The sequence below is a fragment of the Antennarius striatus genome, chromosome 22 (assembly GCF_040054535.1).
Source record: "Antennarius striatus isolate MH-2024 chromosome 22, ASM4005453v1, whole genome shotgun sequence".
Taxonomy (NCBI): Eukaryota; Metazoa; Chordata; class Actinopteri; order Lophiiformes; family Antennariidae; genus Antennarius; species Antennarius striatus.
The window spans coordinates 130001-147500 of record NC_090797.1 but is presented as its reverse complement, the minus strand read 5'-3'; the positions used below and the strand labels follow the sequence as shown (position 1 = coordinate 147500).

General features: G+C 52.8%; 2 protein-coding genes across 3 annotated transcripts in view; both read left to right on the top strand.

Moving 5' to 3' along the window:
* The window catches only part of LOC137589149 (A-type voltage-gated potassium channel KCND2-like), a 31500-nt gene extending 19939 nt beyond the window's left edge, over positions 1 to 11561 (top strand). The window contains exons 2-5 of the mRNA XM_068306678.1: positions 4573 to 4735; positions 6747 to 6842; positions 6945 to 7186; positions 7729 to 11561. Coding sequence (XP_068162779.1) covers positions 4573 to 4735; positions 6747 to 6842; positions 6945 to 7186; positions 7729 to 7900 — 673 coding nt within the window. The 3' untranslated portion in view covers positions 7901 to 11561. The remainder of the gene's footprint in view (positions 1 to 4572; positions 4736 to 6746; positions 6843 to 6944; positions 7187 to 7728) is intronic.
* A 54-nt stretch (positions 11562 to 11615) lies between these two features.
* The window catches only part of ing3 (inhibitor of growth family, member 3), a 7639-nt gene continuing 1754 nt past the window's right edge, over positions 11616 to 17500 (top strand). Inside the window, exons 1-10 of one of the 2 annotated variants that reach the window (XM_068306681.1) lie at positions 11616 to 11752; positions 11876 to 11947; positions 13117 to 13217; positions 13287 to 13352; positions 13716 to 13812; positions 13893 to 13964; positions 14952 to 15068; positions 15147 to 15310; positions 15713 to 15906; positions 17254 to 17443. In XM_068306681.1, the coding sequence (XP_068162782.1) occupies positions 11725 to 11752; positions 11876 to 11947; positions 13117 to 13217; positions 13287 to 13352; positions 13716 to 13812; positions 13893 to 13964; positions 14952 to 15068; positions 15147 to 15310; positions 15713 to 15906; positions 17254 to 17443 (1101 nt within the window). In that variant the 5' untranslated portion in view covers positions 11616 to 11724. Of the gene's footprint in view, positions 11753 to 11875; positions 11948 to 13116; positions 13353 to 13715; positions 13813 to 13892; positions 13965 to 14951; positions 15069 to 15146; positions 15311 to 15712; positions 15907 to 17253; positions 17444 to 17500 lie in introns of both variants that reach the window. The other variant, XM_068306680.1, reaches the window with a different exon arrangement.

Here is a 17500-nt window from a genome sequence, read left to right as displayed (position 1 = left end):
AGCACCGCCTCACGTGTCTCACGGAGACGTTCTGATGGTTCTGTTCAGTCGGGTTCTACAAGGTTCCAGAGACTCAGAACCCACGCCATCAGCTGGTTCTGATGACATCAGAACCAGCTCAACAGAACTGGGCGTAATGGACGACGTGCTGCTGATTGTCCTCGTTGTTTCCGTGGTAACGTATTGATCCTCCTGTGATGCTCTGGTTGATGTACTGCAGAGGGTTGCTCTGGCAACCGCAGGCTAGCGGTTCGAATTCCTCAGCGAGTCCATCTGTACATGACCAATGGATCAGTTATCAATCAACTGATCAGGATTTATTGATCCAGTCAAACCTGGAGCTTCAACACTGATCGGATCCACATGGATCTAAACCTAGCCTGAGGTAGCCTAGCCTGAGTTAGCCTAGCCTGATTTAGCCTAGCCTGAGCGAGCTAGGCTAGCTAGGCTAAGTTTATCGTCGTCACACAGGTGAGGATGACAATGAAGATGAAGGAAACGGGCGTCGCCCACCTTTCATCGCCCAAGACGGAGACGACAACTTCCTGTCAGCAGCAAAACAACACGGCAGAGGAGGAGGAAGAAAATGAAGGCGTTTCCACGGCGACAGAAGCATCCCTCAGGCTCAAAGCGGCGATTGGACCACGATGACAAACCCGTTCGAGCCGCCGAACAGGAAGAAGACGACAGGGAGGTTAGACGCTTCCTGCCTGACGCCGACGCGTATCTGTCCACGCCACCACGCCCACGACCGCCACGCCCCCTACTGCCGCCATGACAGCCACGCCCACATCCGCCACGACCCCTACTACCGCCACGACAGCCAAGCCACGCCCCCTGCTGCAGACGCAGCGCCCGCGGCCCCGCCCACCCATGCGGTTCTCTGATCTGTGGTGGAGGATCGTGGACCCGCGGTCCCGTCATGTGTTCGTCACACGTGTGTGTAATGGAGCATGTTTGTTCTCGACCCGACACACATGATCAGACGAGTTCATGCTAAAATGCTAACGCTGACAAGCAGCAGCTGCACCTGGATGCTACGCTAAAAATAGAAGCAGCGTGAGGACGAGGATCAGCTGTTCGTGTGAACCGTCGTCATGGGCTGGAGGTTCTGATCCGTGTTCTGATCCGTGTTCTGATCCGTGAGGACCAGAGCGACGCGTCCTGCTGCTGGAGAACACACTGTGTCATCACTTCCTGTTGAGCCACAGGAAGAGGAAATGCATCACATCAGAACGACCAAAACCGTTACGAACACATTTTAAAAAGCTGAAATCAGCAGAATTCGGTCCCGTGTCACAAGAGCTGACCTGAAGGTCAAACTGGTGACCTCACTGGGATGGAGTCAAAGCCCGGTTCAGGCTGGCCAGGCCTCCAATCAGCTCGCTCCTCTTCTCAACGGCTTCACATTGAGTGCTGGTCCTGGTCCTGGTCCTGGTCGTGCTTCTGGTTTTTGTCCTGGTTCCAGTCCTGGTTTTGCTGGAGATGGTACCTCAGACTGTTTCACTGTGTGAACCTGGACTGTTTCACTGTGTGAACCTGGACTGTTTCACTGTGTGAACCTGGACTGTTTCACTGTGTGAACCTGGACTGTTTCACTGTGTGAACCTGGACTGAGGCTCAGACTCCTGGGCTCATTCAGGACGTGATGCAGGAGAACATGTATGACCCGGTGGCGTGATGCTCTGCGGGGGTGGAAGGGGTGCTGACAGGAAGCTGTCACATTAGCATTGCGCTCAGTGGTAATCTCCTCGCTCCCTCAGAGCGACGCAAGGAAGCGCAGCTCTGTCGTTGGCCGATTCCAGCGCCAAGCTGCGTTTTCATCTTCATCTCATCTCTGCTCGTCTTTTTCAGTCATGCGTCCTGGCAGAGGTCTGGGAATCAGAGGTCACGTGTGTTTAAAGCGTGACGAGGGCGATCGTCTATGTTCTCATCCTTTGACTGCTCTTTAATGTTGCCTTTAACATGTTCTTTGGCGTGTTCTTAATGTGTTCTTTAACGTATTCTTTAACGTGTTCTATCAGAATCACAAAAGGTTTTATTGCCAAGGAGAGTAAAAGTTCCTGTGGAGGAACCTGAGGGTGTGGAGGAACCTGAGGGTGTGGAGGAACCTGAGGGTGTGGAGGAACCTGAGGGTGTGGAGGAACCTGAGGGTGTGGAGGAACCTGAGGGTGTGGAGGAACCTGAGGGTGTGGAGGAACCTGAGGGTGTGGAGGAACCTGAGGGTGTGGCTGCGCTGACAGGTGAGGAGAACACGAGTGAAGGAGGAACAGGAGCAGGAACCCATTCACAGTTCACATTACGGGGAGTTGAGATCCTGAATAAGGAGGTGTTTGCAGGCGAAGAACAGAAGTCCAAACAGTAAACTGTCTTTGCAGGGTGGTGAGGGGCAGATGGTTACCTGGGGGGGGGGCATTGTTCATGAGGCTGACTGCAGTGGGGAAGAAGCTGTTTTTATGGCGTGAGGTCCTGGTCCGGATGGACCGTAGCCTCTTGCCTGAGGGGAGGGTCTGGAACAGGTTGTGGCCGGGATGAGAGGGGTCAGCGGCAATCCTGGCTGCACGTCAGCGGGTCCTTGTGTGGAACAGTTCCTGGAGGTGTGGGAGGCTGCAGACGACCACCTTCTCCACAGAACGGATGACACGCTGCAGCTGGGCCTTGTCCCTGGCCGCGGCTGGGGAAACCCCACTGACATGGAGGAGGTGAGGATGGACTGAATGGTGGCCGTGTAGAAGTTCACCAGCGTCTCCACAGGGAGGTGGAACTTCTTCAGAAATACATCCTCTGCTGAGCCTTCTTGGTGAGGGAGCTGATGTTCTGCTCCCATTTGAGCTCCCGGGTGATGGTGGTGCCCAGGAAGCGGAAGGACTCCACAGGGGTCACTGGAGTGTCACAGGTGGTGACGGGGGGAAGGGCAGGAGGGTCTTTCCTGAAGTCCACTATCATCTCCACTGCTTTGAGAGCGTTGAGCTCCAGGTTGTTCCTGCTGCACCATGATACCAGCTGGTCTAACTAACTTCTGTAGGCTGACTCATCCCCATCAGAGATGAGGCCGATGAGGGTGGTGTCGTCAGCAAACGTCAGGAGTTTGACAGACTGGTTACCAGATGTGCAGCAGTTGGTGTACAGGGAGAAGAGCAGAGGGGAAAGAACGCAGCCTTGAGGGGATCCAGTGCTGATAGTCCGGGTGTCGGAGACATGCTTCCCCAGCCTCACGAACTGCCGTCTGTCTGTCAGGAAGTCCGTGATCCACCCAGTCCCAGAGTTCTGATGGAACCGGTGGCCTCAGCCATGGACTCAGAGGCCCCCTAGTGGTCAGATCAGTAACAACAACCAATGATTATGGTGATAAATAATTAATGCTAATTAATAATAGTATTAATATTATCCTACAGAAATGCCGCGGTCGGCTACATGCTAATGCCATTGCTAATGTGATTAGCTCAAAGGCAAATCGTCTATTCAGATCAACTCGTGGCTGATGTGATGTCAGCGTTTAGCCACTCCCCCTCCTCCTCAGGTGTTTAGCATAAAGAAGACTTTCACTTCAGCCTTTCTTGTAGCTCCTCCCACCCAAATCACACCACGTGACCCAATCGCCATGTTCACTGTCTTCCTCTTTTATCCGTCATTTTCTGGCATTTATTTTCTCTATTTATGGAGTCTCGTATGGAGTTTTGTCTGTTTGTTTGTCTGTTTTGTTCATTTGTGACCCACAGTTTGATGCCCTCTGGACTCCGATGTGTTTTGAGCCCTGCTGGGGTGATGTTGTGTCGCCTCCTGGTGGACACTGAGGGGGTGTGGCTTCAGCCTGCTGAGAAAACGCTCAGTCAGCGCATTTTTATTGCTGATGGCTTCAAATCATCGATTCAGCGTTTCATCTGAATGTTGAGTTTCTTTTCTGTCAGCAGGAAACTGAAGTCATGACATCAGCAGGAGCCGGGTGTTTCAGGTCCATCGGGGGTTTCAGGTCCATCGGGGGTTTCAGGTCCATCGGGGGTTTCAGGTCCATCGGGGGTTTCATGTCCATCGGGGGTTTCAGGTCCATCGGGGGTTTCAGGTCCATCGGGGGTTTCATGTCCATCGGGTGTTTCAGGTCCATCGGGTGTTTCAGGTCCATCGGGGGTTTCAGGTCCATCGGGGGTTTCATGTCCATCGGGGGTTTCAGGTCCATCGGGGGTTTCAGGTCCATCGGGGGTTTCATGTCCATCGGGTGTTTCAGGTCCATCGGGGGTTTCAGGTCCATCGGGGGTTTCAGGTCCATGGGGTGTTTCAGGTCCATCGGGGGTTTCATGTCCATCGGGGGTTTCAGGTCCATCGGGGGTTTCAGGTCCATCGGGTGTTTCAGGTCCATCGGGGGTTTCAGGTCCATCGGGTGTTTCAGGTCCATCGGGTGTTTCAGGTCCATCGGGGGTTTCAGGTCCAGCCGGGTGTTTCAGGTCCAGCCGGGTGTTTCAGGTCCAGCCGGGTGTTTCAGGTCCAGCCGGGTGTTTCAGGTCCAGCCGGGTGTTTCAGGTCCAGGAGGGTGTCTCTGTGGGCGTTCTGACCCTAAACCGAGTCCCTGTCCTGCAGGTACGGGGACATGGTCCCAAAGACCATCATGGGGAAGATCTTCGGCTCCATCTGCTCTCTGAGCGGCGTTCTGGTCATCGCCCTGCCGGTCCCCGTCATCGTGTCCAACTTCAGCCGCATCTACCACCAGAGCCAGAGGGCGGAGAAGAGACGAGCACAGAAGGTGACCCTGACCTGGACCCGGAACCTGAACCTGACCTAGTACTTGAACCCAGACCCTGAACCTGACCTGGAACCTGAACCTGACTTGGACCCTGAACTTGACGTGGACCCTGAACCTGACTTGGACCCTGAACTTGATGTGGACCCTGAACCTGACCTGAACCCTGAACCTGACCTGGACCCTGAACCTGACCTGGACCCTGAACCTGACCTGGACCCTGAACCTGACCTGGACCCTGAACCTGACCTAGACCCTCAACTGACTTGGACCCTGAACCTGACCTGGACCCTGAACCTGACCTGGACCCTGAACCTGACCTAGACCCTCAACTGACTTAGACCCTGAACCTGACTTGGACCCTGAACCTGACTTGGACCCTGAACCTGACCTTGACCCTGAACCTGACCTGGAACCTGAACCTGACTTGGACCCTGAACTTGACGTGGACCCTGAACCTGACCTGGACCCTGAACCTGACCTGGACCCTGAACCTGACCTGGACCCTGAACCTGACCTGGAACCTGAACCTGACTTGGACCCTGAACTTGACGTGGACCCTGAACCTCACCTGGACCCTGAACCTCACCTGGACCCTGAACCTGACCTGGACCCTGAACCTGACCTGGAACCTGAACCTGACTTGGACCCTGAACTTGACGTGGACCCTGAACCTGACTTGGACCCTGAACTTGACGTGGACCCTGAACATCACCTGAACCCTGAACCTGACCTGGACCCTGAACCTGACCTGGACCCTGAACCTGACCTGGACCCTGAACCTGACCTAGACCCTCAACTGACTTGGACCCTGAACCTGACTTAGACCCTGAACCTGACTTGGACCCTGAACCTGACTTGGACCCTGAACCTGACCTTGACCCTGAACCTGACCTGGAACCTGAACCTGACTTGGACCCTGAACTTGATGTGGACCCTGAACCTGACCTGGACCCTGAACCTGACCTGGACCCTGAACCTGACCTGGACCCTGAACCTGACCTGGAACCTGAACCTGACTTGGACCCTGAACTTGACGTTGACCCTGAACCTGACTTGGACCCTGAACTTGACGTGGACCCTGAACCTGACCTGGACCCTGAACCTGACCTGGACCCTGAACCTGACCTGGACCCTGAACCTGACCTGGAACCTGAACCCGACTTGGACCCTGAACTTGACGTGGACCCTGAACCTCACCTGGACCCTGAACCTGACTTGGACCCTGAACCTGACCTGGAACCTGAACCTGACTTGGACCCTGAACTTGACATGGACCCTGAACCTCACCTGGACCCTGAACCTCACCTGGACCCTGAACCTGACCTGGACCCTGAACCTGACCTGGAACCTGAACCTGACCTGGACCCTGAACCTGACCTGGAACCTGAACCTGACTTGGACCCTGAACTTGACGTGGACCCTGAACCTGACCTGGACCCTGAACCTGACTTGGACCCTGAACCTGACCTGGACCCTGAACCTGACCTGGAACCTGAACCTGACCTGGAACCTGAACCTGACTTGGACCCTGAACTTGACGTGGACCCTGAACCTGACTTGGACCCTGAACTTGACGTGGACCCTGAACCTCACCTGGACCCTGAACCTGACCTGGACCCTGAACCTGACCTGGACCCTGAACCTGACCTGGACCCTGAACCTGACTTAGACCCTGAACTTGGACCAAGAATTCAACCTCTGTTTGCAGGAAGTCTTCCGGAATAGTTGCTCTTTTCAAGGGGGAGGGAGGGGGAGTGAGGAAGAAGATGGGACCATCATGAGCACCAACTGTTCTCAGTATGTTCATGTCTAACGCCTGTCTGGGGTCCACAGGAGCCCTCTTTGGGGGTCCCCAGGTGAGACCCTAAAGGTAGTCCAGCGGTTGTTTGATCCGGGGGACGATCAGGTGCTCCTTCTGGTCTCACCTGTTTTGTGCTGTCAGTGACGGTGGGGCAGAGGCGTGTCCAGAGGTGGAGTCATTGGTCATGTGATTTGTGTTTGTGACCTACAGGCGTCAAAGGAGGCGGGGCAGGCCCTGGTGTGCAAAATCAACCCCAACTTTGAGGTGCATCATCATCACCTGCTAAACTGCCTGGAGAAAACCACGGTGAGAACCTGGAGTGCTGGAACCACTGGTTCTGGTTCCTGACCAGACACCCCACATCTCCAGGAGGTACCCAGTCTAACCCCCGTCCCTGATGTCCTTCAGAACCACCAGTTTGTGGATGAGAAGATTTACCAAGTAGGCTGCAGGGAAGAGCCTCTCCTGAAGCAGATGTCCAGCTCTTCATCCACGTCCTCGTCTTCCTCTCCTCATGGCCTGACTTCCTGTTGTGCTCGCAGGAAGAGGAAGTCCTTCAATGTCCCCAACTCCAACATGTCAGCAGGTCTGCAGGCCAGCATCCAGGAACTGAGCACCATCCAGATCCGAGAGCGACCGCTGACCAACAGGTTGGAACAGAACCAGTCTGACGGACCAGGACTCAGGGTGGACAGACCAGGGCTCAGGGTGGATGGACCGGGGCTCAGGGTGGACGGACTGGGGCTCAGGGTGGACGGACTGGGGCTCAGGGTGGACAGACCGGTGGACAGACCGGGGCTCAGGGTGGACAGACCGGTGGACAGACCGGGGCTCAGGGTGGACAGACCGGGGCTCAGGGTGGACAGACCGGGGCTCAGGGTGGACACACCGATGCTTAGGGTGGACAGACCGGGGCTCAGGGTGGACAGACCAGGCTCAGGGTGGACGGACCGGTGGACCGACCGGTGGTTCCTTCAGTCCGCGGTTGACCCGGATCAACACAGAACGCTGGTCAGGTTCTTGTCTGAAGGAGACAAACTCAGAACCAAAGTCCAGCAAAGGTCCAAAGGACTCAACATGGACAGGTTCTGGTTTAGATGGGTTAATCAGTTTGTGGGTTTGGGGGGCGGGGCTTCATTCCTACCACTAATTGATTGGTTGATTTCAGACATGGCGTCTCTTCTCTCTCCAGCCGTTCCAGTCTGAACGCCCCGTTTGAGGAGGCGGTTCCTCTGAACTGTGACCAGCCGTACCTCACCGCTGCCACCATCATCACCTCGCCCACCAACACAGAGCAGGGCGAGGACCCGGCGAGCTCCACCAACTGCCCCCAGGCCAGCTTCGTCCGGGTATCTGCACTCTAGACAAACCCCACCCAGCAGGAGGACCACCAGGGGTTGCGGGGTTGGGGTTGACACCACTGCGGCAGACGCTATCGGTTGAGGCGACATTCTGTACGCACTAAAACTGCTGAAGCACCTGGGATTGCTCCGATGGTCCAACATCACAGAAGACCAGACGTTAGCACGCTAGCTGACCTTAAATCACCACTGTTTTTACAATCCTGTGTGTCTTTAAATCTGATGTCTTCAACACAATCAAAGCTTTCAGATTTGTTAACTTTGAAAGCAGTTAGAAGAAATGTCTGACGTTTTGGGAGGACTGTTAGCCATCAGAGACTTCAGGTTCAGTTAGCTTAGCTATGCATGAGAAATGGAAGCGAGAGAAACCGTCTACCTCAACCGACGTTCAGACAATTTAACATTCAGGAACACTGAAGTTTGTTAGAGTCATGAGGAGAGAGTAGAGTACAGAGTAAAGTAGTGTAGAGAGTAGAGTACAGAGTAAAGTAGAGAGTAGAGTACAGAATAGAGAGTAGAGTACAGAATAGAGTAGAGTACAGAATAGAGTAGAGAGTAGGGTACAGAATAGAGTAGAGAGTAGGGTACAGAATAGAGTAGAGAGTAGGGTACAGAATAGAGTAGAGAGTAGGGTACAGAATAGAGTAGAGAGTAGGGTACAGAATAGAGTAGAGAGTAGGGTAGAATACAGAGTACAGTATAACTTTATCCCTTAACGAGTTTCCATCAGAGAATTAATTTCCCTGGTGGAACCTCATGGGTTTAACTAACCAGCTGAGTTCAGTTCACTAGTTCATGGGGTTGAGAGGTATCGGCTAACTCCGAGCTAGCTTAGCCGTAAGGCTAATTTGATTCCTCACCTGGTTGTAAGCTTCCTGAACCAATAGCATTGAATACAGTTATCAGGTAGTTGCTGCAAGTAACGTGTGCAGAGCTGTGAATGCGATGATGTCACTACAGGAAGGGACGCTAACACGGTGAGCTATGCCAGCAGTCTTCTGCTAACTGCTGCTCTGTCTCACAAGCTAGTAGCTTACCCGTGTTCTGGCGTGTCTGGTTAGCTCTGGAACCACTGACAGGAGATCATCGTTCAAAGGTGGTGAGAAACCAGTCGTTGGCCTGTGTTAGCCAATCATCACAAAGCCGTGTGACATCATTCCTTGGGGGCGGGTACAAACTGGGTACATGTGATTGGTAGCTCAAGGAGTGATGTCATGGCTGCTAACAGTTTTCTTTAAAGGGGGTGGGGTCCTATAAGCATGTTTACTATCTGTGTTTGTGTTGGGATGTTTCTGCATGCAGGTCTGACTGAATGTGTGATGTCATCAGGACAGGTCATGTGACCGCTCCTGCTTCTTTACCTGACTGCCTTCCTCTGCGCCGTCCAGAACGTTCTGGCCCCCCAGCAGATCCTCTGTCAGGTGGTGTGAAGAAATGTGATGCAGCACTTTGCTGCTGGTTGACTTTAGGGCTTGGTTTGTGTTTACGTTGTTTACTTTGTTGTTTAGTTTGTTTAGGTTGTTTACTTTGTTGTTGAGTTTGTTTACGTTGTGGTTTACTTTGTTGTTAAGTTTGTTGTTTACGTTGTGGTTTACTTTGTTGTTCAGTTTGTTTACATTGTGGTTTACTTTGTTGTTTAGTTTGTTTACGTTGTGGTTTACTTTGTTGTTTAGTTTGTTTACATTGTGGTTTACTTTGTTGTTTAGTTTGTTTACGTTGTGGTTTACTTTGTTGTTTAGTTTGTTTACATTGTGGTTTACTTTGTTGTTTAGTTTGTTTACGTTGTGGTTTACTTTGTTGTTTAGTTTGTTTACGTTGTGGTTCAGTTTGTTTCTCTTTCATTGTGTTTCTTTTTTAAATGAGTTGAAACCCCCTCAGGTGCAGCAGGACAGAGGTTTGAATCCATCGTCCTGACAGCTGCGGTTGTCATAGCAACAATGAACCCTGACCTATTCACGAGCTAACGTTAGCGAACGTTAGCTAATCCTAACTTTATCCTAGCTATACTTTTCTACGTTACACAAGCTAAGCTAGCTGTATCCCTCTGCTGCCAGGCAGTATGCAAAGCTACGTAGATAGAGCCAGTAGAACTACCAGTATATCCACCAGTAGAACCACTAGTAGATCCACAAGTAGATCCACCAGTAGAACCACTAGTAGAACCACCAGAAAAACCACCAGTAGAACCACCAGTAGATCCACAAGTAGCTCCACCAGTAGAACCACTAGTAGAACCACCAGAAAAACCACCAGTAGATCCACAAGTAGCTCCACCAGTAGAACCACTAGTAGAACCACCAGAAAAACCACCAGTAGATCCACAAGTAGCTCCACCAGTAGAACCACCAGTAGAACCAGTGGTTCTACCAGTTTCAGTCATGGAGGAAGAGGTAAACATGGACGTTTTTCAGTCACTGATTTCTTTTGATGAGGTTGGATGAGGTCGGGTGAGGTTGGATGAGATTTTCATGCCTCCTGCTGGACTGGTTCCTCATCAGCGTCTCATGTTCTCTGACATGTTCTGTCCAGTCTGACACGCATGCATCATGATGATAGTTACTGCCTTGATTTCTTGTCATGACAACAATAAAAGTTCTTCCTGCCCCACTTCCAGTCGTTTTGATTCCACCTGGGGGGCCTGGACTCATCCACCAACTTTTATGGTGACATGAGTCTGGGGGAGGGGCCACAGGAGCCATCTTCCAGCAGGAGTCCCGTGATCACTATGGCATAAGGTCGGGCAGTGAGGCCCTTTTGTTGCTTACGCCTTTCGTACACACGATAAGACATCCGGGGCCAAAACGCTGGACAAAGTGAAGTTTTTTGCAAACCACGGGTCTGCGTTGTCGTGGGGACGCTGTAACCGAAACGTTTTCTATCCGGGGGGGTGTCTCCCTATGACGAATACCGCTGTGACGTCATTGTGTGTGACCCGTGTCTACATGTACACACAGAATGGACGGAGTTCAAACCGGCTACGTTGTGTCGTGTAACAGCTCCACGTTGAAGACGCGTTATAAACATGCTGACTGCTGGATGTTTGTTCGTCTGTTTCTTTGAGTCATCAAGTTTATTTAATCATTCATTCATTTATTCACGTACCTCGCCTAAGACATCGACACCAGTTCTGGGTCAGACCGGGACGTGCTGCCCCCTGGTGGAGAACCAAAATGCTCCTGGGGGGGCTGACAGAACGCTCTTTAGTAACTCCATACAGTTGTGTTCATGTAGTCACTAACAGAACCATCACTTCTCCAACATTTCTTTAACACCTGCTCTTTGGACAGGAGCCTTTTCCTTTAGCGTTAGCTCCTTTAGCGTTAGCTCCTTTAGCGTTAGCTCCTTTAGCGTTAGCTCCTTTAGCGTTAGCTCCTCTCCCAGTCTCACCAGTAGTTAGCTTTCTTTCTCCAGTTAGCCTGCTAGCATTCAGCTGCGGCTTCACAATTGACTACGTTGGTGCGTTTGGTTTATAAACCAATACATTTGTTGTATGTGTTTGGTATGAAGTCTGGTGTCACTGTTTTATCGTGGAATGTCCACGGGTTCCCTCTAGTTTATATCTAATATATCTAATGGCGCTGCTCAATCTGCTGCCCTGAAGACATCAACGATGAGTGACAGCAGCGATGAACTACATCTCCCACCAGGCGTCTCTTCAGCGAACGCAAATCAACGCCCACGCAGCAGATTTAAACCAATCAGAACACAGGAAGCCGTTTGCGTCACTTTGTCTGACCTCCGTGTTTTGTGAGCAGACAGCAGCTGGCGGCGCCATATTGAATGCGCAGATTTTTCTCCTGAAACACTGAACTCGTCCTTTGGCCGCGATGCTCTACCTGGAGGATTACCTGGAGAGTGAGTACCGCACGCGACGAAGCGTCGCAGGTCGTTTTGGCGCGTTTTGAGCAGGAAGCGGTGTGATTTCCGCTCCGCCGTTAGCCTAGCCGCTAGCAGCTGACGTGTGTCTCTCTCCGGCAGTGATCGAGCAGCTTCCCATGGATCTCCGCGACAGGTTTACGGAAATGAGGGAGATGGACCTGCAGGTTCAGAGTACGTACTGACCGCCGGGCACCGGGGACACACCGGGGACACACCGGGGACACACCGGGGACACACCGGGACGGGCACCGGCAGCACCCCCGTGATGTCCCGGTGACATTTAGCAGGACTGGATGAGTTAGCGGAGCAGCTAAACACAGACCTAACCTGTTAGCATTAGCATGATGCTAATGACCCGACACCGTGGACCGAAGGTTCTGCTGGGGTTCTGCAGGAGAGAGGGACCGGATCCCGGTGATGGTTCAGGATCAGGGATTTAACGGTGTAACCGCTGATTTAACTCCTTCAGACCCACTAAATAAATCAGATACTCTTTCCAGGTTTTGTAATATTTTGTAAATAAACGAAACATAATTTTATTCATTGAAACTAAACTGTAAGGCGTCTTTTATTTATGTACAAACTTTATTTATAAACCGCTTTTCATACAAAATAAGTAATCCAAAGGCTTAAAAGCAGTTTAAACAAGAAATATCCTCCCTCCTACACACACACAAACACACACACTTCATGTGAAGTTTTAAGTAGAGCTAAAACTTGACATGAAGCTGGGACACGATCAGCCCCCTCCGAACTGAAGAAGTCTCTTGGACGAGAGACGAAACGTCTTAAAGAACTTTTTTTAACGCCCAGTGGGTGGACTCAACAGCTTCTGGATGACTGAGAACCTACACAGACAAGTAGAGATAAAGAGTTCCAACAGATTTTCTTTTGATCTATTAACAGATGAATTGTTCCTGGAATAAATGTCCAGAAACTCCATTTATTTCATCCTTTTAACATCAGAAGTGTTCAAATGGTCGTGAAAAGCTGGTGATGGACGGAGAGCCCCAGTGATCAGTGTGATCTGATATCACCGTTAACAGAACACGAGTCTGATCAGGATGGCACCCTGCTGGGAGGCACCTGGTTCTGATCCAGACCTGGGATCAGATCAGCTGAACCACCAGTCAAGTCTAGTTCACCTAGAACCCCCCCCCCAGACTCATTGTGAGACCAGTGAGGTTGAGGATCTGAGGCAGGTTTCAGGCCCCAGGAGTCGCATGATGAGTGTCAGCTTATCAGGGGCTGGTCGTGTGGTACCTTCATGGAGAACCTGTTTGTGTTTGAAACATCAGGAAACAGAATCTTGTTTGATAACCCCCCCCCCCTCCCTCCAGACGCCACCGACCAGCTGGAGCAGAAGGTCATCGAGTTCTTCGTCAACGCCAAGAAGAACAAGCCGGAGTGGAGGGAGGAGCAGATGGAGGTCATCAAGAAGGTGCTGGGGGGCTTGGATCTGAGCGATGGGGGGTCGGCTGTGGGCTCTGATCACTCCTCTGTGTTTCAGGATTACTACAAAGCGTTGGAGGATGCGGATGAGAAGGTCCAGCTGGCCAATCAGATCTACGACCTGGTGAGTGAGGTCATGTGACTGGGGTGTCGCCGCTGTCTGACGCGGGTGAAGCTGAAGCAGCAACATAAATCAATATATGGGTTTATTTATCAGGTCTCCCTTACTAGTTGTCATGGCAATGAGCATCCCCAGAAGGGGGGTGACGTTTAGGTCTGATGTTATGCAGGTGCGCGTCCACTAGGTGGCGCCCAGACTTCCTGTGTCCAGCTGATGGAACACACTGGACACGCCCTTTTTCTGGCAGTAGGAGGAGCCACAACTGTGAGCGTTTGAGGGGCAGAGCTCAGATGAATAGGCTCCTCCCAAATCAGGGACTCAGGTGGGGGGGGTTCTGGTTTCAGTAACCATGTCCTGGGCCTCCAGGTGGACCGGCACCTCCGGAAGCTGGACCAGGAACTGGCCAAGTTCAAGATGGAGCTGGAGGCCGACAACGCCGGTATCACCGAGGTCCTGGAGAGACGTACGCGTCGCCCACTTCCTGTTGTGTGTGTGTGTGGGGGGGGGGCTGTGGGGGTGTCTCATCTGTCTGTTCGTCTGCAGGGTCTCTAGAGATGGACAGCCCGTCTCAGCCCGTCAATAACCACCACGTCCACTCGCACACCGCCAACGAGAGTAAGTACCGGCCAGCCCCCCCCAAGTCCATTACCGAGCGGGTCGGGACCGGTCCCCCAGTGTTCTCATTTGTGTGTGACTTAGACGCACATTTTTTGACAGGGAGCAGGATCGTCACGTCACGTCTCGACACGAGATTAAGATTCCTTAACGGTCAGCAAGATCCAGTCTTTACCGGTCCCCCACATTTAGAACCTGGAAGTCACCATCACCAGACTCACCTGTGTGACTCACCTGTGTGACTCACCTGTGTGACTCACCTGTGTGACTCACCTGTGTGACTCACCTGTGTGACTCACCTGTCTGATTCTGACTGATTAAAATCGACCAATCAGCAACAGGTGTGCTGGTTCTAAGCTGCAGTGACAGAGGAGTTAGTCCGACCCCCCAGAGAACAAGAAGAGTCCTGTTGGGTTTGTCTGTCTGTTAAAACGCTTTGGAACGTCTGCTGGTGGGATTAAGAGATAGACTAATAAAGGGTGATTGACTGATTGATTAATTAATTAATTTATTGATTGATTATCACCATGCTTCTGAAGAAGATGCAAAAGTTGAACAAAAAGCAAGAGACAATGAATAAAAACAATCAAATGTTAATGAAGGAAAAGAGACAGATGGTACTACAGGTATTACTACAGGTATTACTACAGGTATTACTACAGGTATTACTACAGGTATTACTACAGGTATTACTACCGATATTACTACAGGTATTACTACAGATATTACTACAGGTATTACTACAGGTATTACTACAGGTATTACTACAGGTATTACTACAGGTATTACTACAGGTATTACTACCGATATTACTACAGGTATTACTACAGGTATTACTACAGGTATTACTACAGGTATTACTAAATGTGTGTGAAGGTTCTGTCAGCTTGGTTCAGTGTCCACAGGAGAAAATATGAGTGAAAGGCAAAGTGAACTGGAGTGAACCCAGGCCCCTCCCTGTCTGTCAAACTGTTTCTTTAAATGCAGAGAGGAAGTACAGCGCTCCGTCTCACCACACCACCGAACACGTTCCAGAGAAGAAGTTTAAGTCTGAGGCGCTGCTGTCCACCCTCACGTCCGACGCCTCCAAGGAGAACACGCCAGGTAGGACCCACCCCCCGGTCCTCGGGGCCCGGTTCCCCTCGGGGCCCGGTTCAGCGGTAACGGTTGTGTCCCCTGCAGGCTGCCGGACCAACAGCACCCCCTCGTCCACCAACAGTGTGTACAGTGTCCCCCCCTCCCAGCCGCTGGCCTCTTACAACCTGAGTGCGCTGCCGGCAGGCCCCGGGGCCGGCGCCGGCGCCATCACCATGGCCGCCGCCCAGGCAGTCCAGGCCACCGCGCAGGTGAGAACACATTTGGCCCCCCCAGGGGTTTGGGCAGGTGTTCTCACCTCCCATGGGTTGGGTCATAGGTCGGGGGGGGGGTCCATCGCCGACCCTGTGGAGACACAGGTGAAGTGGGTAGGGCTTGTCAAGGGTCACCCTCTGCAGGGGTCTGCCGTCTGACCAGACAACCTGGAGGGGAATTGGGGGCAGAAACCACCACCGGATGCCCCCCCGTTTGAGTTCAGTCGAACCGGAACCAGCCCCTCCCTCACCAGTTCTTAGGGTGGGGGGTGTCATGTGTCTGTGATTGGTCTGTTATCTTTACCTGTTCCTTTGTTCTGTAACTGAGACCCCCCCGTCCAGGGTCCTCTAACTGGTCTTGACTGGTCAGTAACTGCCCCCTCTGTGTCCCCCGTCCAGATGAAGGAGGGCCGGAGGACGTCCAGCCTGAAGGCGAGCTACGAGGCCATCAAGAACAACGACTTCCAGCTGGGCCGGGAGTTCGCCCTGTCGCGGGACGGCACCGGCTATTCCTCCTCCGCCCTGGCCTCCACCCTCACCCAGACCCTCACCCCCACCACCACCACTACCGACTCCAGGGGCCGCAAGTCCAAGTAAGACCAGCAGCCAGAGACAGATGCTAGCCCGCTAACGGAGCCCTGGCTAGCAGAAGGACTGCTACCATATACTGTGCCTGCGAGGCGTTCACTGCCTCCGAGGTGTTCACTGCCTGCGAGGCGTTCACTGCCTCCGAGGTGTTCACTGCCTGCGAGGCGTTCACTGCCTACGAGGCGTTCACTGCCTGCGAGGCGTTCACTGCCTGCGAGGCGTTCACTGCCTGCGAGGGGTTCACTGACCCCCTGTACTTGAGGTCAGTGTAGTTTTGAGTAGTAATGCCAATTGGAATGTAAAAGACTGAAGGATTACCAATAATTAATCAGTACGGAGCCCTGGTCCCTGTTAGCGTGGAGTTAGCTGTTAGCTAGTCATGACGCTTGACACATCAGGTAGAGTGGCTCCATTACGTTCAACAAAAACAATCAACCTCCCTGGTACAAGCGTCCCGCGTTCACCTGTGTCTGGTACAAGCGTCCCGCGTTCACCTGTGTCTGGTACAAGCGTCCCGTGTTCACCTGTGTCTGGTACAAGCGTCCCGCGTTCACCTGTGTCTGGTACAAGCGTCCCGTGTTCACCTGTGTCTGGTACAAGCGTCCCGCGTTCACCTGTGTCTGGTACAAGCGTCCCACGTTCACCTGTGTCTGGTACAAGCGTCCCGTGTTCACCTGTGTCTGGTACAAGCGTCCCGTGTTCACCTGTGTCTGGTACAAGCGTCCCACGTTCACCTGTGTCTGGTACAAGCGTCCCGTGTTCACCTGTGTCTGGTACAAGCGTCCCGCGTTCACCTGTGTCTGGTACAAGCGTCCCGCGTTCACCTGTGTCTGGTACAAGCGTCCCGTGTTCACCTGTGTCTGGTACAAGCGTCCCGCGTTCACCTGTGTTTGCCGTGGCTTGGTTCCAGAACCTGTGACCATCCGAGACTGGGGTGTCCTCCGGGTGTATTTCAGGTGTCCTCTGGGTATCTTTCGGGTGTCCTCTGGGTGTCTTTTGGGTATCTTTCGGGTGTCCTCTGGGTGTCTTTTGGGTATCTTTCGAGTGTGCTCTGGGTGTCTTTCGGTTGTTCTCTGGGTGTCTTTCGGGTTTCCTGTGGGTGTCTTTCGGGTGTCCTCTGGGTGTCTTTCGGGTGTCCTGTGGGTGTCTTTCGGGTGTCCTGTTGGTATCTTTCGGGTGTCCTCTGGGTGTCCTCTGGGTGTCTTTCGGGTGTCCTCTGGGTGTCTTTCGGGTGTCCTGTTGGTATCTTTCGGGTGTCCTCTGGGTGTCTTTCGGGTGTCCTCTGGGTGTCTTTCGGGTGTCCTCTGGGTGTCTTTCGGGCGTCTTATGGGTGTGTGACTCCCCTCCTCCAGGAGCGGCATCAAGTCCTCCAGCCACCAGTCATCCTCGTCCTCGTCCTCGTCGCTGTCGTCCTGCTCCTCGTCGTCGGCACTGGCGCAGGAGCTCTCCCAGCAGACAGCGGCGCTGCCGGAGGCAGAGGTCAACAGCCAGGTGGACTGGACCTACGACCCCAACGAGCCCCGCTACTGCATCTGCAACCAGGTACCGCCCCGCCGGGGGGTAGTGTTGGTAGTTCTGGGGGGTAGTGTTGGTAGTTCT